This window comes from Nicotiana tomentosiformis, chromosome 6 (genome assembly GCF_000390325.3).
Source record: "Nicotiana tomentosiformis chromosome 6, ASM39032v3, whole genome shotgun sequence".
NCBI classification, from domain to species: Eukaryota; Viridiplantae; Streptophyta; class Magnoliopsida; order Solanales; family Solanaceae; genus Nicotiana; species Nicotiana tomentosiformis.
This window is the reverse complement of record NC_090817.1, coordinates 143,198,310-143,221,057: the sequence shown is the minus strand read 5'-3', so window position 1 is coordinate 143,221,057 and position 22,748 is coordinate 143,198,310. Positions and strand designations below refer to the sequence as shown.

General features: G+C 38.6%; 1 protein-coding gene and 1 long non-coding RNA gene across 2 annotated transcripts; one reads left to right on the top strand and one right to left on the bottom strand.

Moving 5' to 3' along the window:
* Window positions 1-298: 298 nt before the first annotated feature.
* On the top strand, window positions 299-1,663 carry LOC104112076 (uncharacterized). Its single transcript, XR_011409211.1, has 4 exons — window positions 299-534; window positions 912-993; window positions 1,068-1,177; window positions 1,568-1,663. It is a non-coding gene; the product is annotated as an uncharacterized lncRNA (long non-coding RNA).
* An 8,000-nt stretch (window positions 1,664-9,663) lies between these two features.
* LOC138894878 (uncharacterized) lies at window positions 9,664-21,478 on the bottom strand. Its single transcript, XM_070179612.1, has 4 exons — window positions 21,314-21,478; window positions 20,615-21,223; window positions 20,369-20,422; window positions 9,664-9,840 (listed from the first exon to the last, which is right to left on the bottom strand). The coding sequence occupies exons 1-4, from the start codon at window positions 21,476-21,478 to the stop codon at window positions 9,664-9,666; spliced, it is 1,005 nt and encodes a 334-aa protein (XP_070035713.1).
* Window positions 21,479-22,748: the final 1,270 nt, after the last annotated feature.

The following is a 22,748-nucleotide window of genomic DNA, read 5'->3' as shown; positions in this document are numbered from 1 at the left end:
TTGTGTTTGGACATAAATTTCAGTTTGGGTTGTTTATGAATTTTTGTGAGTGATTTGAGTGAAAATTTTGAAAAATAGTTTTTTGGAGTTTTTCAAATTTTCAAAAAATTTTAAAATGTATCTTCAAGTGAAAATTGAAAATTTTATGAAGAAACGCTGATTTCGGAAAAAAGTGAAATTTTTTTGAAAAAAACTTCAACCAAATTTTATGTCCAAACGGGAACAGTCCAAATCTATGTTTCATTTGATAATGCTGAAAGTTTCATTTATGTCTTCTGGTATATTTTTCATTTTTGTGAATTTACTTTCGCTGTAGTTTCTCGTCTTAGGTTACTCATTATTAATTTATGTGACTTCATTGTTTACAATAATATATCGCATTGCTGATGCTTCTTAATTTTTGCTCTTCAGGAAGAAACAGTGGAGGAATTTTCAAAAAATGGTGTTGATCCACTCACTGTGTTTATGTACCAGATGGACTTGGATAGAACTCTGTTTCTATTGAGATCATATTTGAGAACCCGTCTCCAAAAGGTAGCCGTGAATTGTAGTATCTTATTGTGTCTTTGATAAAGGCAAAGTTCATATTCTGGAAAGAGCTAGTCGTGATGCTGGAGAGATACCTCAGTCTACCAACCACTTGTAGTTTTGAATAGTTCTTTAAGTTACTGAAAGTGTTGTTAAAGCAATGTTTTTTCTGTTTGTGTGTGATAGGATCTCATCTCTCAGCTATGTTGCGGGAACTCTCCAAAATATTGTCGCACCCGTGGCGGATCCTCCAAAAATGCACTGCTTTGGGTGGATCTGACACGTACCTGGCAACATTTTCAGAGAGCCCGAGCATAGTTTCTCATTGTGTCGATGTAGCGTATCCCATCTTCATTCATTTTGTAATTAACGTTTGACTGCAGATTGAAAATTATGCATTTCACATACATGAACTACTGACTTACGGAATCGTCTATCTAAACAAGAGCAGAATTTTGCTGAAAGGTAGATCTGTTTTTTCCTTATTCTAAGTGTCCAATGCATACCAAGTTTGTGATGTTGATTACCTGTGATGATAGGTGTATTGACGATATGGAGCAACATCTAGATCAATCTGTTCTCTCAAAGTTGCCTCAAGGTTTCAAGTCCCATTTGAAGCAATCTTCGCTAAGATTGGCAGATGACATGGGTAAGCTTGCCCTACTCCGTACAGATTGAATAAGATAATTTTTCTAGTCTCTTCTGCTATATGCTTGTTTTATACATCTCCGTGTGTGTTGAAAATGAGCTAAAAGAGTTCTGGGAAGATAAATGGTTATGCCGTAAAGAGAGCATTTTGAAATAGTAGAAGGTTTGTTGCTAAGTGATTTAAATTGTTTATGAACGCGGTGCAGCAATATAAATGCTCTAATGAATTGCCAACCCTGCAATCTGATTGTGAGTTAGTTTAAGGGGTGGTGCAAATTCTTGTACTCATGATATCAGCTTATTTTCTTAGCATTTTAGACATCTCAGATATAAAGACTTCCAGGATATACATTTGTAGTGAAGTAACGGTTTCTCTGCTTGTGTGTTGTAGTTCCTGAGCCACAGCTGGATCAGTATGTTATCTGCAGAAGCAAGAAATTTTTAGGAGCTTTTCAGCTTGACGACAGGCAAATGTAGTTTTTATTTGGAATCCTGCCTGATTATCTTCTATTTTTGACCTGTCTTTCTTTGATGACAGTGGGGAAGAACCACTGAACATTGAAACCAATGGTTTATATGCTCTGCCTTACAAGTCCATAAATGGCAAATAAATTAAAAAAAAAAAGGGGGGAAGGGGCAGAGGCTCAGCCATGATTTCAAATTTATGAGTTCGAGATCCTAATCGTTTGAAGTTATTGGGTTCTAAATTAATAATTTATACATATTCAATAAAAATTTTAAGATAAATATAGGGTTCTAATCAAAACTATTGGGTTCGGCCGTATTTGCTTCCGGCACTTTAGCTCCGCCTGGGGAGAGCGGGGGAGAATGGATAATGTATTTTCTAAGATATCCGATAAGGCTATATCTATTTAATTATTTTTGACCTTTCAAGATGAGTAGTTGGCTCTTTGGCTGGCTTTTCCTACTAGAGTTTAGGGTATTTCTAGAGGTTCAAAGTGCCCTTAGTAAAGTTAGATAGCCCCTCTATTGAGGATTGGGTTACACAAAGGGTCAAAATTCAGTGACTTTATGACGCTTTAAGTTTTGTTTTTTTACAAGTGGCACTTTCCTATTTGAGTAAACAACTAGATTGATATGCTGTATTGGTTCTGTTCAAAGATAATAAATATTATTTATTTATTGGTTGGTGGTATTTAATAAATGGAAAAGGTTTGTGATATGGCTATTTCCTTGCATGCGGCAAAAGCAGAATAAAAGTGTCATTTGTCTCCTTGTTGCGCTTCATTTTTAAAAGTTTTTCTTCTGCTTTTTGGTGGCATCAGTTATGCTTACAGATCAAAATTTGCTTTTCTGTTTAATCAAAAGTGACAGTCACGGGTACCAGTAGTGGAATTAGTCATTGATGCTTGCATCAGAGTAGGTTGTCTACATCACACCCCCTTGGGGTGCGGCCTTTCTCAGAACCCTGCTTGAACGCAAGATACTTTGTGCACCGGTATCACGACCCAATTTAGGATCATGACCGACGCTTAGGAGCAAGTGTCCCCAAGTAAGCCTCATCGGTATTTTACAGAAAATCGGACAGAGTTTTCCCTATTTTAGAACTATCCAAAAGTTTTTTTGTCTCATAAACAATTAACAACCAACCAATATTCATCCAAATCAGTCACAATCTTCATCAACTAACCAAAATGAATTTTCACCAACAATACCATTACCAACATAATAATACTAAACCCATCTCAAAAATATGGAGAGAAAGTGCAATACTAGTAATAGTTCAATATAACGAATGAATCATCATGACACCAATAAGAATAACTATGAAGTGACTCTAAGAGTTCAAAAGAAAAGACAATAACAATAAATAAACTCTTTGCCCACGCGAGCAAGTGCAGGGCTCACCAGGAACTAGCAACTCGTGTACTCTAATTAACGAAATCCTCGCTCGTGTCAACTACTACCTCTGTAAAAAAATAGCGGGGAGTGAGTCGCTAGCTCAGTGAGTAATAATACTTAACCGCAATCGTTTTTAATTGAGGACAAGTCAGAAAACATGCATATTAACCCGAAAATATTATAAAAATGCCCTTTCAGAAACAGTAACAAATAATTTGTTTCATCTTGTGTTTCATGTAAATAAAAATCAATTAACAATTCGGTAATAAACTCGGTAAACGCTGTCTCGTAGCAAATCTTTATGTTTGGGAGGTTTCAAAGAAAATGATCATGTAATTTGTATCACTGTGTGGACCCCTTCATAAAAGGAGTCAAATATAATTGTAGGTCCCTACTCGAGGGAAAACTGTAACTGTATGCTAGTTCTACCTTCCCACTAGCGAGGGTTATAACTGTACTCAGTAATCGGTAAATACAAGGTGCACCAGGTCTAATGAACCCGTCGTTAGCTATGGGATCCTTCAAAGTCTCCTCCCATTCATACTTTTCTTTGTAAACAGTAAATCTTCACATGGAAGCATTTTCAAAATAGTACGGGGCATTTCAATTCTTATCAAATTATGTAATCCAAATTTCGGTAACGGTAATCATATCTCAAGTGACAATAAAACATATCTAGTAACAGTGAGAACCTTTTAAATAACTGTAAACATCTCAAGTAAACTATTCAGTACCATATCAAGTAAAGGACTTGTCCCACATGCAATTTCAAACATTCAGTAACACCTTTTATTTTCAAAAATATAGTATAAACTATGCAGGTTATAAAAATACAAATTGCGGTAAGATTACTACTCACAGTACTCGTGCCGAAATACCAAACTCGTCACCTCGAGCAATCCTTACGGCTTCCTTCAATCAATCTATTGATCACATCATATTGATCTCGTATTAATTTTCTTTTTTGGGTTAATTCATAACTAAATTTGAATACCCACCTCTCGGGATGACATGTTTAGTTCTCAATTAGTCAAAATTTTTTGTTTGCCCATACTACAGTTAACTTAAGCGAATCCAAAATCTTCGAAACAAAGGTCATTCATATAGTCTATTCATTGTACTATTTGGTCTCCTTAATCATATGAATACGACAAAAATCAGATAATATTATTGTCACGACCCAAAACCTAACCCGTCATTATGGCTCCTATCTCAGTACTAGGCAAGCCGACAATCTCTATAAATCACATATCTTTTAAATACGAAAATATAATGATTAATTTCAGCGGAAGAAAATCTCACAAGTACAAATATAAATACTCCCAAAATCCAGTGTCACTAAGTACATGAGCATCTAATATGAATACAAGTCTGAAAAATATGGTCTATAATATTCAGAGACAAAATACAGTAAACAAGGAGATAGAGAATGGGAGACAAGGTCTGCGGAACACGGCAGCTACCTCAAAATCTCCTGAAAATCAACCGCACAAAAGGATCAACACCTGCTATGTTCGGGAACACCTAGATCTGCACACGAAGTGCAGGGTTTAGTATGAGTACAACCAACTCAGCAAGTAACAATAATAAATAATGAACTGAAGATAGTAACGAGCTACACAGTTATGGTTCATTTCCAGTAATTCCAGCAAAGAATAGACATGCTATCAAATCTGGCAGTTTAATGTCAAATCAATTTTTATACAGTTCCTGTTCATGTAATTCGTATATCAACAATCTTTCAGAGATTTCACAACAATGACAAATAGCAACTAAGTACAACAACAAATGAAAATCAAGTACAACCTCTTATGACAACAATCACTCACTAGGCTCCCAACCCTCATCACTCCCTTGGCTCCCAACCCTCATCACTCACTCTCAATGGGTACCCGTGCTCACTGGGGGTGTACAGACTCCGGAGGGGCTCCTACAGCACAAGCGTTATAATCTGCACTGACAACTCACGTGCCATAATATAAATATCTGGATCTGCACGGCCAACTCACGTGCTATAGTATAATATAATGATCCACACGGCCAACTCACGTGCTATAGTATAATATAAGGATCTGTACGGCCAACTCACGTGATATGATATCAATATCTCACAATCAGGCCATCGGCCTCTCTCAGTCATAAATCTCTCCAGTCTCCCGGGCTCTCATTAATCATGAAATCAATCCAAACAACAATGATATGATGTATCAATAATAATAACAGAGACTGAGAAAAAATGTGCAAGTAAAAACTGAGACTGAGTACATATAGATTACAGGCAATTCAATTAGTACGCGACCTCTGTAGGTCCCAACAATACTATCACATAACCTAAGCATGATCTCTAACATGATTTACAGTCAAATTTTTATCAACATATAGAAAGCATATAGCTAACAACAAATTATTCAACTTTACAGTTTTTCGGGACGGACCAAGTCACAATCCCCTCGGTGCACGCCCACACGTCCGTCACCTAGCATGTGCGTTACCTCCAAAATAATCACATGATACCAAAATTCAGGGTTTAATACCCTCAAGACCAGATTTAAAACTGTTACTTACCTCAGAGCGTGAAATTCTTTACTCTACTATGCCTTTGCCTCGCAAATCGGCCTCTGAATTCCTCGAATCTAGTCACAAATAATTTATTTCAGTCAATAAAATTTATTGGAATCAATTCCATAAGAAAATACTAATTGTTTTTCATAAAAATCTGAAATTTAGCTCAAAAATCGCCCGTGGGACCCGCATCTCGGAACCCGACAAAAGTTATAAAATTCGAAAGCCCATTCAACCACGAGTCTACCCATATCAATTTTACCAAAATCCGACCTCAACTCGACCCTCAAATCTACAAATCCTAACTAAATTTCTAAGTTCCAATCTCCGATTTACACCTCAAAATCATGTAATCTAGTCAGATTATTCGACGATAATTCAATATTATGGAGTAGAAATGATCACAAGGGACTTACCTCAAGTTTTCCTTAAAAATATATCAAAAATCGCCTCTCCTCAAGCTCCAATTTGTCAAAAATGGCGAATGGGACGAAGTCCCTATTTTTATAATTCTGCCCAGACAACCTCGGTTCTGCCTCGATCTTGGCCTTCGATCTTGGCCTCGATCCAGGCCCTCGATCCTAGGCCCTCGACCCTGGCCTTCGATCATGTCTTCGACCCTGCCTTCGATCGTGGCCCTCGACCCTGGGCTCGATCATGGCCCTCAACCCTGGGCTCGATTTGGGCTCACTTCTGGGCTCGATTTCTGGTAGAAGAAATTTCCAACAGAAGGAAATTGCAGCAGCTGTTGTAGTTTAATTTTTTATCCGTTGACCATCCGAAACTCACCCGAAGCCCTCGGGACCTCAACCAAATATACCAACAAGTCTTAAAACATCATATGAACTTAGTCGAATCCTCAAATCACCTCAAACAAAGCTAAAACTATGAATTACGCCCCAATTCAAGCCTATTGAACTTTGAAATTTCTAATTTTTACAAATAACGCTGAAACCTATCAAATCACGTCCGATTGACCTTAAATTTTAGCACACAAATCATAAATGACATAACATACCTATTAAAATTTTCAGAATCGGATTTCGACCCCGATATCAAAAAGTCAACCCCTCGGTCAAACTTCCCAAAAATTCAACTTTCGGCATTTCAAGTCTAATTCCTCTATGGACCTCCAAAAATTCTTCTAGACACGCTCCTAAGTCCAAAATTATCATACGGAGCTATTGGAATTATCACAATTCGAATCTGAGGTCGTTTACATATTGGTCCATATCCGATCCACTTTTCTAACTTAATTTTTCAATTATGAGACTAATTGTCTCATTTCACTCCGAATTCCTTCCGGACCCGAACCAACTAACCCGGTAAGTCTTAAAATGACTGTGAAGTATAAATTGAGCAGTAAATGGGGGAACGGGACTGTAATACTCAAAACGACTGATCGGGTCGTTATATTCTCCCCCACTTAAATATACATTCGTCCTCGAACGTGCCAAGAGTTATTCTTAACCTTTAAATCTCTATTCCACCTTACCACGCACATACCCAGGGGTGATCTCACGTCCCCTATTCTATATAGGCCTGACCACACAACATAACTGAAAATTATTAATTTAACCTTAGCCCAAAAAAGGAGCCAAATTTCTAACATCCAGAATTCTTTTCAAGACCCGAACCTCACATCTACTCACTGTATAAGCCTGAACAAGTTGTATCCAGCCATAACCATAATCCTCTCTTAAGCCGACTTTCAATATTATTCTCCCGAATATACCATAATCAAGCCTGATAGTACCCATTCTAGGTCCAATGACTTTATATTATTAAACACAACTATCCCACAGACACGCCACATCAATATAACTCAAGCCATAACTGCGCAATCTGTGTACCCAAATATAGGAGATGTCTCAAGGAAGAGAACCGTATTGCAAGTTCAACAAGCACCACCACAACCGCAATGTTACAACCAACTCCTCAAATTTCGTGAAGAGGATAATCGTAGGTACATGTACACAATTGTAGAGGAAGGAAATTAATAGATCAGATAAATTATTATAGAAATAGAATTCTCACACACGGCACGGACAACTCACGTGCCAATAATATGAATCGCCTGGCATGGTCATAGGCCTCCAGTCCCAGCATATCATACAGGAGCAATTAAACAAGTACACTTGTATATGATAATGAAATAAGATTCTCATGCTCATGGATTGGTAGAAATAGCACGCCATAGTGTAAGCACGTGCAAAGTCTGCTATCACACTTCAAATCAGATGTTTTTTTTATCCCGTTTATGTAGGGAATCATCTTCTTTGTAACCTCAAGTATAGCCCAGATGGTTCTTAACAAAGTTACGAATACATAAAATGTTATAACTTTACACTTAACAGTCAACTCTAGGCATATAATAGCCTTAGCATTCTTCCAAGTATGAGTACTTGCTCTATTGACCGCACATGGGCTCAAACCTCACATATATGCGCACTCATAGCGCATAGCTATCACAAATAATTAACGCAACTAGTGCCTCCACCGAGTTTTAAATAAAATAGTCACCTCAAATAGGGTCGTAACCCCGAAACAATATACTTTCGAGAACTCCCAGTCTCCAAATTCATCGAACACATGAATCACCGTAACTGATCCCAACTCCAGCACTAAAATGACCAACACATCTTCCATTCACGATAATCCCATGAGGAATACTTTCATAATTCTTCTGTGCCACATAGCAATAATTTGAATATCAACAGCCTATCAACCACGTGAGTACTGCAATACCGATGAACATCCATAAGTGAAAACACAACGCGCCTTCTGAAATGCACACTCTGATCAGGAATTACCGAGCAGTTATAACATTCATCGAAATATTTGAAACTGACCATGTTGTCCAACATTCGTTACCTTCTCTTCAAGACTGAACTGCCACCTTGTACATGTAAATCCTAATCCCGCACAACACACCACATCTATTATGCCATCATGTGACAAGCACAAGAATCCCATTATCAACTCTGAGTCACCAGAAAATTACATACCTGGTTAATTAGAAATCTTCCTCTTGCTTCCTTCCAGGAAAAAATCACAATACACAACACGTTTCCCACACCAGTAGAAAATATCCGGTTCAAACCATGGTAGAAACCATCAAGAACACTTTGAAATCCATCTGCACATAACCAAGTTATTAGAACTAAATTCCTCTAACTTGACCAAACCACGTAGGTCACCAAACCCAAGAATATTACCACCAAAACATCTGTAGAGTCTCACCACTTCATAATTACCCCTATAAATACCACAACCGAAACACCCACTTTGAAAATACCCTATGCGAATTTAAAAATTATTCCTCTTTCCTTTCTTATACTGAAATGTAGAATCCATAGTCAAACAGAATTACCGCACGTCCCGATACCATCCAATGTAAGTAACTGATTCTAGTGATATACAAATTCGAAAAACTTTCAATTTTCACATATACATTTTGAATACATTAGAACCCTCTCGATAGTCATCCATTCTGCTCAAATCTAATTTACTCCGCCCCAAACGGACTGAGAGACATGTGCTCCTTTAACACAGTCAACACTCAAATAAGTAACCCTGCCTTAACACGACCAACCAGATTCATACTTCGTATGCACTACATCGTTCAAAATAACAACTTAATCATTCCAAACTTTTCATATTCCTATAAAGTGCCTTATAACCCATATTCAGGAATTTCCTTACTCGAGTCATCCTCGATCTCCATCTCTGCAAGTCATAACTGATCTACAAGTATGCCTCCGACCAAAACAAAAATTTAACACATAACCATGAAATCAAATTGTCAATAGCAGGCTCCCCCACTTAGCCTTAAGCTGCAATTATATAAAATTAGAACCCGCAAGGATTTCTCCTTCTCAATTACCAAGATCTCGCACCGTTAACCCGCCAAACTTCTCGAAGTCTTTTGTTAAACTTTTCATGAACATTCTGAATCACCAGCTACAATCACATACTTGACCTCTTACCAGGTCGCAAGTGATATTCCTCGCAAAAGTTTCATCAACATCATGCCGCCGCTAACCACTCACAGGAGATAACTCACCAGTGGAATTCCTTACCGACATCTTCCAACGATGTTGCACTGGGTGCAACAACTACGTAATCAGCAAATTCTCCTGAGCTAATGCTCGCCCACCATTTGTATAAGTCTGCACTTTCCCTTTTGACATCAACTGAAAGTTCAATAATACCTTCCAAGCTCAAGTCATATTGCTCCTGAAACGATAATCAGATCTTCACATCCCTCTTTATTTCAAACAAAATCCTTTCTACCATATTCAATCTTTCTTCGTACAGTAACCCTCACTCCAAATAAAGTCCGTAGGCCAAATCAAATTCTATCACGATTCCAAATCGTTCAACACTTTCTCAAGGCACGCGGCTACCCTACCGCATAATTCATATGCTAATCTGCCACTCTTATTTCGGTTAAACCATCTCCTTTAAGCAACTTCGCAACCTCTACTTCTCCTACTTGACCTGCTAGTACTTCAACCACCGTGAAACACTTCCCGTCATGTCTTCCCTCACACTTTGCTGCCCAACCGTTGCATCAAATCAAAATGCATCTCTGTCGCACCTGAACCAATAAATTATTACCGACTCTAAGCCTCTACGAAGATCATCTTTATCGAGCCATCAATATTAGAAATACTCATTTGATTCTAAACCTCCGCACACAGCTATCTCTGGCAACCACCCAGTATGCACCATTTCATAACACCCTGCCCCGAAGGCAAAATCCAGGAAGACCGTAACACCAGAGGACCATAATGCGTTCAAACAAGGACGGCGATACAGCATCACAATGAAAATTCGACCATGCTCGCAAATACCAAGTCTTATAACTTTAACAACCAACTTGGACATCTATAGTCCGACTGCCTTTCCTCCGCTTGAATTAATTGTTGAACCCATTAATCATGTACTGATATATCCTCTCTTCGAGCCATTCACCGCCTCAACACATAACGAGCGCCTTACCATTACACTAATATTGTGCGATAACAACGCATAGCCATCGTAGCAACCCGTGCACAGTCTCGAAATCATATACTGAGCTAGAATAAAAGAACATTCAAATCGTCTTAGCACATCCCGCAGTTACATCATACTCATCACAAAACCATTCCACCGCTCATCGAGCCACAAATTTCACTTGTAGGGACATTATCGGACATATGAGTCCAAATATACAGGTTACAACTGAAGCTACCGAGCCTAAGCTGCGGTCTAAACCTGGCCTCAAGTCCTCCAGACTGGCCCATCACCAAAATATGGAATACACATCTCAAACATCGTTCGTAGAATCACACCCTGGCGATGCACAGCTGATACCGAGCACTCATGTGGGCATACGAAATGCATGAAAGGAATTCAAAGAGTTATGTTTCCAGCTGAAACAATTTTGCACGATAGAATACAAGAAGGAAAATTTTCCTAAGTGTTCTGCAGCCTCTCGAAGATAAGTATAGACGTCTCTGTATCGATCCACAAGACTCTACTAAACCTTCTCATGACTTGTGAGACCTACGTAACCCAGGCTCTAATACCAACTTGTCACGACCCAAAACCTAGCCTGTCGTGATGGCGCCTATTTCAGTACAAGGCAAGCCGACAATCTCAATAAATCACATATCTTTTAAATACGAAAACATAATGATTAATTTCAGCGGAAGAAAATCTCACAAGTACAAATATAAATACTCCCAAAACCCGGTGTCACTGAGTACATGAGCATCTAATATGAATACAAGTCTGGAAAATATGATCTATAATAGTCTGAGACCAAATACAGTAAACAAGGAGATAGAGAAAGAGAGACAAGGTCTGCGGAACATGGCAGCTACCTCAAAATCTCCTGAAAATCAACCGCACGAAAGGATCAACACCTGCTATGTCCGGGAATACCTAGATCTGCACACGAAGTGTAGGGTGTAGTATGAGTACAACCAACTCAGCAAGTAACAATAATAAATAAGGAACTGAAGATAGTAACGAGCTACACAGTTATGGTTCATTTCCAGTAATTCCAGCAAAGAATAGACATGCTATCAAATCTGGCAATTTAATGTCAAATCAATTTTTATACAATTCATGTTCATGTAATCCGTATATCAACAATCTTTCAGAGATTTCACAACAATGACAAATAGCAACTAAGTGCAACAACAAATGAAAATCAAGTACAACCTCTTATGACACCAATCACTCACTAGGCTCCCAGCCCTCATCACTCACTCTCAATGGGTACCCGCGCTCACTGGGGGTGTACAGACTCCGGAGGGGCTCCTATAGCCCAAACGCTATAATTTACACGGACAACTCACGTGCTATAATATAAATATCTAGATCCGCACGGCCAACTCACGTGCTATAGTATAATATAAGGATCTGCACGGCCAACTCATGTGCTATAGTATAATATAAGGATCTGCATGGCCAACTCACATGCTATGATATCAATATCTCACAATCAGGCCCTCGGCCTCTCTCAGTCATAAATCTCTCCAGTCTCCCAGGCTCTCATTAATCATGAAATCAACCCAAAAAACAATGATATGATGTATCAATAATAATAACAGAGACTGAGATAAAATGTGCAAGTAAAAACTGAGACTGAGTACATATAGCATTTAGCAGGCAATTCAACAAGTACGCGACCTTTGTGGGTCCCAACAGTACTATCACATAGCCTAAGCATGATCTTTAACATGATTTACAGTCAAATTTTTATCAACACATAGAGAGCATATAGCTAACAACAAATTATTCAACTTTAAAGTTTTTCGGGACGGACCAAGTCACAATCCCCTCGGTGCACGCCCACACGCCCGTCACCTAGCATGTGCGTCACCTCCAAAATAATCACATGATACCAAAATCCGGGGTTTAATACCCTCAGGACCAGATTTAAAACTGTTACTTACCTCAGAACGTGAAATTCTTTACTCTGCTATGCCTTTGCCTCGCAAATCGGCCTCTGAATGCCTCGAATCTAGTCACAAATAATTCGTTTCAGTCAATAAAATTTATTGGAATTAATTCCATAAGAAAATACTAATTGTTTTTCATAAACATCCTAAATTTAGCTCAAAAATTGCCAGTGGGGCCCACATCTCGGAACCCGACAAAAGTTACAAAATCCGTAAGCCCATTCAACCACGAGTTTACCCATATCAATTTTACCAAAATCCGACCTCAACTCGACCCTCAAATCTACAAATCTTATTTCCAAATTTCTAAGTTTCAATCTCCGATTTACACCTCAAAATCATGTAATCTAGTCGGATTATTCGATGATAATTCAATATTATGGAGTAGATGATCACAAGGGACTTACCTTAAGTTTTCCTTGAAAATATATCAAAAATCGCCTCTCATCAAGCTCCAATTTGTCAAAAATGGCGAATGGGACGAAGTCTCTATTTTTATAATTCTGCCCAGACAACCTCGGTACTGCCTCGATCTTGGCCTTCGATCTTGGCCTCGATCCTAGGCCCTCGACCCTGGCCTTCGATCATGTCTTTGACCTTGCCTTCGATCGTGGCCCTCGACCCTGGGCTCGATCATGGCTTCGATCGTGGCCCTAGACCCTGGGCTCGATTTGGGCTCACTTCTGAGCTCGATTTCTGGCAGAAGAAATTTCCAACAGAAGGAAATTGCAACAGCTGTTGTAGTTCAATTTTTGATCTGTTAACCATCGGAAACTCACCCGCCCTCGGGACCTCAATCAAATATACCAACAAGTCCTAAAACATCATACGAACTTAGTCGAATCCTCAAATCACCTCAAACAACGCTAAAACCATGAATTACGCCCCAATTCAAGCCTATTGAACTTTGAAATTTCTAATTTCTACAAATAACGCCGAAACCTATCAAATCACGTCTGATTGACCTCAAATTTTTGCACACAAGTCATAAATGACATAATATACCTATTAAAATTTTCAGAATTGAATTTCGACCCTGATATCAAAAAGTCAACCCCTCGGTCAAACTTCCCAAAAATTCAACTTTCGGGATTTCAAGTCTAATTCCTCTATGGACCTCCAAAAATTCTTCTGGATACGCTCCTAACTCCAAAATCACCATACGGAGCTATTGGAATTATCAGAATTCGAATCCAATGTCATTTACGCATACGTCCATATCCGGTCCACTTTTCTAACTTAATTTTTCAATTATGAGACTAAGTGTCTTATTTCACTCCGAATTCCTTCCGGACCTAAACCAACTAACCCGGTAAGTCTTAAAATGACTGTGAAGCATAAATTGAGCAGTAAATTGGGGAACAGGGTTGTAATACTCAAAACAACCGGTCGGGTCATTACAATTATTGTCCATGATATTCCTTCTTAATTGGTATTTAAATTTATTTTTTTTTGTACTCAATGAAAGCATACACTATGGAAAATATCTCAAGCAAATTCTAAAGAAGGAGAAATTGATTTTTTTGTTCTAAGTTGTGGAGTATTTTCACTGAGAGCAACTACAAACTTCACCGAACCTAGTTGACAAAGCTTTTATGATCAAAGCTTTTTATTTTCTCAATTTGTTTTCTTTCACGTTGGTGAAGCTTTAGGCTTCTTTTGTTTCTCTAATCCAACCTTTTCTTTCTTTAGGGATTTTAGTCATCTTCTTATTCTACAAAAGTTTAAATGTGGCGCTTATCCCTTTCCTAATTCCTTTAACTTTATCTTTTAAACTCTTAATCCTGTCACGTCCCAACCTCGGGGAGCGCGACCGGCGCTCAACCGAGTGAACCTAGTCGACCAAGCCTATTAAACCTTTCCTACCCGACTCATTCATAATCCAAAAAGGGATCGCATCACCATTTGTAAAACAGGGGGGATCAGTTATATAAATATATATAAACGTTGCTAGTTTATTTTTCCTTATATATATTATGCCATAGTTGAGTTCCCAAAATACAACTCGATCCAACGACCACCCCAACATACATACATACATACATGACCCACATAAACGTCTATGGAGCCTCTAAGAGTACAAAAGAGCAACATGACAATGCCGGCAACAAGGCCCCGGCTATACCTCAAAATATGAAAAATTATACAAAAGAAGGACTACATGACCCCTGGGAGAAATGAGGCTCACCAAGACTGCTGTGAGGAGAGAAGGAGAGCACCACCTATCTGCGATCGGCACTATCTGCGATGGAACCACCTACATCCATTCAAAGATATAGCGCCCCGGCAAAAGGGACGTTAGTACTGTCGAATAGTACTAGTATGTAAGGCAAACACCAATCTTAGCAGAATGAACAGTGAAACAAAGAGAAGGCAGTCATAATAATCAATAAGAGTTTCATAGAAATACAAAGAAAACACCAAGTAAGGGTCACATAGTTTCCAATTCAATCTTTCCATCTTTTTAGATTAATAATCTTTAGTGCCAAAGCCACAACTCACAATGCCACCGTATTTTTACACGGAGTCCGGTCTCGGCCCGACCGGCTAAGCCATCTCAAGTGAGACATATCCATATGCACAATGTAATTCAATAATCCCAATACAAATGCCACCATGTGTACAGCATGGCGTCTGATCTCGGCCCGATCGGCTAAGCCATCTCACTTGAGACATAACCTCTTTCAACTGTCCACTTAATTCACATATCTTTCCCATCTTTCATTACATGACACAAACAGCCTCATTTATTAAATAGTTCTTGACACTTGGGCACATTTTACAATTCAAGTCTTTCCCTTTTTATTGGTTCAAATAACGTCATCATTCATGTCGATAAGCACCATCACATAAGGCATTGAACACATAAGGGAAGGAGCTTGGAAAAATCATAGTTACGTTCTCAAATAGCATGATGGCATGGTAAATATCTAAAATAATTAGGGAACATGAATCTTTCAACCCAACACATTAAGGCAAACAATTCTAGTAAGATCAAGTCGAAACTTACACCAATTATTCGGACACCAAGAGTTCGATTCTAGGAAGAAAAGAGTTAGCCACACATACCTCAATTGCGCTTCTTTAGAGTCTACAATTATCCGGAACCTTTAGCAACCTCAATCTATTTTAGAAATATACAAATTGAACCCAAAATTAGGAAAATGTTCATAGTTCTAGTTCACTCTTCAATTTTCCCACACTCTTTATCACATGCATGCAAGATGAACCACTCTCATACCCATGAAGTATTGCCCTAGTACCCCATTATAGCTATGTTTGAAATTAAGAGTTGGGGTGATGAAATCTTACCTTTTTGGATCAAGAATTTGGTGCTCTACTTGAGTATTTCCAAGCCTTGAGTGATGGTTGAAGATCAATTGATGAAAATTAGGCCCTCCCTCTGAAACCCTCTCTCTCTCACACTAGAAATATAAGAAATGAGCTTCAAAATGGACTAAATGGGTGTTTTAACGGAATGGGGGTCGGGTTTTAAATTAAAAAAAATGGTGTCCCGATACAGGTCTGCGGTCGCATATGCGACCGCATAATGGTTATGCGGTCCGCAAAGTGACCGCAGAAATGGCCCTCAGGGCCTGGACTTACGGCCCAGGTATGTGACCAGTATGCGGTCCGCATACTCATTCTACCGTCGTATAATGCACCGCAGAACTCCCTCCGCAAAAACTCAAGAGGAATTATGCGATCGAGATGCGATCCACATATCAATTATGCGGTCGCATAATCGACCGCAAAACTGACCTCAAGTTGGCCAAACTTACTGCTTCACTTTGCGGCCATTATGCGGTCCGTAGAGTGATTATGCGGCCGCATAATGGGCCGCAGAAATACGTTCTTTTGCGAAATATTTTCCTCTCAGTCCGTAGGGTACTGTTCAATCCAAAAAGTCTGAATCTATGGTAACGCAAGAATCTATCTTGGCACCATGAAACCCCAAGTATTTTGGTTAAACTCCTTATGGGACCTTACAAATCCAATCCCAATATCTTCTCTACTCAGTCCCATAAGGAATCATGAATATATAATAATATTGTATCAAAAGAAAAAGAACTGCATGTAATTACCTGGAGTTTATTGTTAAGGCTCAAGAATATATGCCGATGACGAAGTGAAACACGGTATTCGGCGCTAAGAAACAGTAGAAACATTTTCTTTCTTTTCCCGCTTGAGATGTGGTTGGCTAAAGGGATTTTTTTGTTTTCAAACCCTTTTCTGGCTTCGTCCCTTTGAAGCAGATGGGCTAAGGCCTACTTGATTGCCTTCCTTCTTTATTTTATTGTTATTTTCTTTCTTCTTCTTTTTGCAAGTTATTTAACTATTCCTTATTTAATATGAGGTATTACAACCGGACTGCCCTTTTGCCTCCCTTTTTGTTTAATCAAAAGTAAAAAGTGTTATAAGACATGTTCTTTGGATTTTTAATCCCTCCTTTTCCGAAAAGAAGTCAACGAGACTAGATTTTCAGAGAACGATTAAACTACCAATAAGTATGCGCAAAATGACCCACCAATGAATATATACTCGGAATCCTCTTGTTGCTCCCAAACGCACACGCAAGTATACATAGTTGTACAAGTAATAAAATGATAAGTCGAGTGTCGAACCCACGGAGACTTTATCAACTACCCACTAAAATCACCAAGATTGTTATTCAGTCAAGCTAAAATCGAGTTCAAGAATGTGATTATACTAAACTATAATTCGAATGAGTAACTAAATAATCAAGTAGCAAAATAATTGTGGTGTATTCAGTAGAGACAAATATTCCAGGGTTGTGATCGATTCACCAATCCTATTGTATTCTAGTTAACTCTCCCTTTCATAAAATTCACTCATGGTTGCTAATTAATCGAACAATTGCTCTCATAGCCTTCTCCCAAAGTACTACTCACCTATTCAAAATAGATTAATGCATATATTCCTATGAAATCAATCTATTAAGAACGCATTAAGATTATGATATTTAATTAAGCATAGTGACTAGGTATATTCCTATCCTAACCACAAATCCCCTCCACCCCCCCACCCCCCAAGAGTTAAGATCATGCTCTCTTCAATTCTTCTCTAATCTAAACATGGCTTTCCCAAGCATAGCATATATAGTAAATAGAACTTAACTGATGGCCAGACAATTAAGCAATCAATCACAGAATTGAAGAAACAACCATATATTAGTAAATTATAATCAAGGTTAAGTCAACGTAAAACAACAATATTCATGGCTAAATCATAACCCCGGAATTATGGGTTTTAGCCACTCATGTTCGTAGTAACAATCATCCAAGTATTTTGCATAAATAAATTACAAGGAAAAGATAAAGGGATGAAGAACTCTATGATTTTCTCCTCCAAAAGTTGTCCACGTGATGTCCTTGCCTCCAGTCACCAAACTCCTGAAATATGATATTTTATGACTATTTATATGTGTAGGGAAGAGACCTAGACGAAATAACCAAGTCCAAAACCAAATAGGAGACAAAGTAGGCTTTAAAAATCCGGAACACGCTTGCCACGGGCCTCGCCTCGCGAGGCAAAACGCGAGCTTCACCTCGCTACACACTGTGCACCGCAACCTCTGACGCGAGCTCCTCCTCGCTTTAGCCTGCCCGTCGCCAGCTCCATAGCGAGCTTTAATCCTCGTGTCGCATGCTCTATAGCGAGCAAATATTCTCGCATCGCCCAACTGCTTAGCTTCAATTCAATTTTTGCTGCCTAACTTTTCAAACTCTTTTCTCATTCTCGTTTCTTGCTTTAGGTTCTTTTTCAGTTGTTCTCCTTTCTTTGTTTTGATTTCCTTTGTAATGTTAAACTTTATTCCTTATATATTCAATAATCAAATAATCATAGCTCCGTTCTTGTAGTGTATAAAATACACATAAAATCTCTACTTTGCTCCCAATTTCGTCTTCAACATACCTACACATAAAATAAACTCAATTAAGCACAAATATAGTATAGTTTAGCATTAAAGCCCCAAAATGTAAGATAAGTAATGCACTAAAAATATGGAATTATAGCCAAACATCACTACCCCACACTTAAACATTGCTCGTCCTCGAACAATCAAACTACACTTTATATAGACACGGCTTTTATAAACAATTCTTCTAACTCATCACACCAAGAATTTTTAAAATAGACTAAGCACAAGAGTGTAACATCTTCACCTCAAAATTTGACTCGCAAGTACCATGCATTATTCACAATTCACTCACTTACTCTAACATAGAGGTCAATGACATTACCTTTCCTTCATGAATCAAGTGCCCTCACATAACAAAAGAGAGTTTTTCCATACACAATAAAATTTAAGAACAATTAGGAACTCAAGATAGAAAGAATTCTTTACTCTCAGAAATAACATTCATATGCCATAAAATATGCACCATAGGCTTGCCCGTACTACTCTATTAATCTAGTTCATTCAGTCTAGGATCAAGTAGGACTTTAATTGGTTGTAATGTAGGCTGCGGGTTGGATAGGATACATTTGAATATAATAGTGACTACACCTCCCTAAGCACTTTAATACACACACTTTAACATTTAAACCCCACACTTATGTCAAACCATAACTCTACCTTCACATCAATGTATATAACTCCATACTTCTTTAAGCACAATTACATCAACAGTCACCACTGTTAAGGAATATTTTTCACAACAATACAACTATATTTTTCTTTTCTTTTTCAATTCAAGTGGCTCTTATTATTTTTTTTAAAACAGTGCACCTTTTTCCTTATTTCATTAGTTCCACTCAAAAGCCAAACCAACCACCCCACACTTTAACTTTTACAAAGTTCATAACAATTCAAGTGCTCATGAGAGGTTAAAAGGTTCAAATAGATGGTTAATTCAAACAAATGGGTAAGGCTTGTGATGTGCTTGCCAAAGAAATAGGATTACAGGCTCAAAAGGTTAACTGCGATACATAACAATTAGGCTGGTAAACTATATATATTTGGCTCAAGAAAGAAACGCTTATATCACTTCCAAGACTGAACAACGCTACTATTTCGTTTTGCAAATACACGGGGCAAGTTCTAGACATCAAATGCAATGCACAGAATAACACACAAACCTCACACACATATGGCACATAACTCACTCAGGATCGTACTCATCAAGACACTTTAGTCAAAGCAGTTAAGCAAATTTAAGATCATGCAATTTAAGGTACTTATACAAGAGTCAAAAACTGAGCCTAAGCGTCACAACCAAAGTACTCACTATTCTCAAGGCATAACAAAGTCAAGAGATATTGCTCCAATTTAATTCATCTCACAGTGGCTCCTACTCCTAAAAAATAAAACTAACTACACCAGGTTCAAACAAAACCCTTGAAAAAGAACCGCGGCACAAAGAAAAACTAAGGGGGAATTATTACACTACCCAACAAAAGAAAATCTTTTTGTCTTTTCTTTCTTTCAACTTAAATCCCTCAAGAAACCTGTCGAACGAGATCCATCGTCAGGAGAAGTCCATTTTTTCTACTTTTTTTCGATTTTTGTTTTTTTTTCATAGCTACTAAAATACTACACAACTACTAAAACAAAAATAAGAAGTTAACATTTTTCTAACATCCTATTACTAATTATTTAGAGAATTCTCTCACCCCACACTTAAAAGAGTGCAGTGTCCCCAATGCACAAATAAAGCAAAACAATAATGAGGGTGGACAAGAAACTCCATGAAAGGCCAAAGGCCGAAGCAATAGCGGTTCACGGGTACTCAGACTTCCCTCAAGCATGGTCCTTTGTGTGGCACCCCACACTTAGTTCTCACCATGTAACTCGATTTTGCACTCTTCCAATGGCTTTGCCTCCTATGCTTATAATCCTACAAAACAAAAACAAATACTACAACAATCATAAGAAAAAAAATAGAAATAAACGAAAGCAGTAAAGATGGGTTGCCTCCCAACAAGCGCCTGATTTAACGTCGCGACACGACTCAGAATCTTGCTTACTCATTAGCGAGTGCAACCTTGGTCTTCTCACGATCAATTATTCCTCCCTAATAATGCTTTACTCTGTGTCCATTCACCAAAAAATTTCTTTCACCATTCAAAGCTAGCAGCTCAATTGCACCATAAGGAGTGACTCTCACTACCTCAAACGGGCCTGACCATCTCGATTTTAACTTCCCAGAAAATAGCTTTAGTCTAGAATTGAACAATAATACTTGTTGGTCTGGCTCGAAGTGACGCAGTTTGATATGCTTGTCATGCCATCTTTTTGTCTTTTCTTTGTAAAGCTTAGCATCTTTATAGGAGTGCAGTCTGAACTCATCTAACTCATTCAATTGCAAGAGTCTTTTCTTGCCCGCGGCTTCAAGGTCCATATTTAACTTCTTAATGGCCCAATATGCTTTGTGTTCAAGTTCAACATACAAGCGACATGCCTTCCCATAAACTAACATATACGGCGACGCCCCAATTGGAGTTTTGTGTGCAGCTCTATATGCCCACAAGGCATCATCTAACTTTGCAGCCCAATCTTTTCTATTCACACTCACCGTCTTCTCTAAGATTTGTTTTATTTCTCTATTAGACACCTCAACTTGTCCACTTGTTTGAGGATGATATGTCGTCGCAACTCTATGGCGGACTCCATATTTATCTAGAAGGTTATTCAACAACTGATTACAAAAGTGTGTCCCTTAATCACTAATCAAAGCACGTGGAATCCCGAATCTCGAAAATATGTTCTTTTTTACAAACGCGACTACCACCATGGCATCATTCGTTGGCAATGCAATCGACTCTACCCATTTTGACACGTAGTCAACTTCTAGCAAAATGTACTTGTTTCCTCTGGACAATGGGAATGGTCCCATAAAATCTATCCCCCACACATCAAAAATCTCGACCTCGAGGATGTTCTTCAAAGGCATCTTATGCCTCTTTGTGATTGTTTTTGTTCTCTGACTCTGGTCACACTTCTTAACAAATGCATGGGCGTCCTTGAATAATGTTGGCCAAAATTAACTGAATTGTAATACCTTTGCAGTTGTTCTATCGCCTCCATGATGGCCCCCATAGGGTGATGCATGACAATCATACAATACTAGTTCGACCTCCTTTTCAGGTATGCATCTCCTCATCATTTGGTTAGCACACTGCTTGTACAAATATGGCTCATCCCAATAGTAGAAATTCACATCATGTAGAAACCTCTTCTAGCTTCAGATTCAATTTCAGGAGGAAGTACCCTGCTCACCAGATAATTCACATAGTCCGCGTACCATGGGTGATAGTCTTGGGTGATAGCAAAAAGTTGCTCATCAGGAAATACTTCTTTAATTTGGCCACCCTCCTCCACATGGTCGTGATTTTCCAGCCTTGATAGATGGTCAGCTAATTGGTTCTTTGTGCCCTTTCGATCTCGTATTTCCACACCAAATTCCTGCAACAACAAAACCCAGCGCATCAATCTAGCCTTAGATTCCTTCTTTGTAAATAGATACCCGATTGATACATGATCGGTATGGACTATGACTTTTGTTCCCACCAAGTATGCCCGAAATTTCTCAAAGGCCCACACCACAGCTGACAACTCTTTTTCAGTGGTGGTGTAATTCAGTTGCACGTCATCAAGAGTCTTACTCGCATAGTAGATGGAATAAAATATTTTGTCCTTCCTCTGGCCTAGCATTGCCCCAATAGCATGGTCATTTGCATCACACATAAGCTCAAATGGTAAGGACCAATCTGGTGCGGCAATAATGGGGGCAGCCACCAGCTTCGTTTTGAGCTCTTTGAATGCTTTCAGGCAGGCGTCGTCAAAATTGAAAGTCACATCTTTTTCAAGCAACCTGCGCAAGGGAGTAGCAATTTTAGAAAAATCTTTAATAAAGCGTCGATAGAATCCTGCGTGTCCCAAGAAACTCCGGACACCCTTCACAGAAATGGGTGGAGGTAATTTTTCAATCGCATCCACCTTCGCCTTATCAACTTCAATGGCGCTCCTAGACACTTTGTGACCCAACACGATGCCTTCCTGCACCATAAAATGGCACTTTTCCCAATTCAATACCAGATTTGTTTCTTCACAACAGGCTAACACCTTGCTCAAATTCTTCAAACAATCATCATAAGAAGACCCAAAGACTGAAAAATCATCCATAAAAATTTCCACAAATTTTTCCACCATATCGGTGAAAA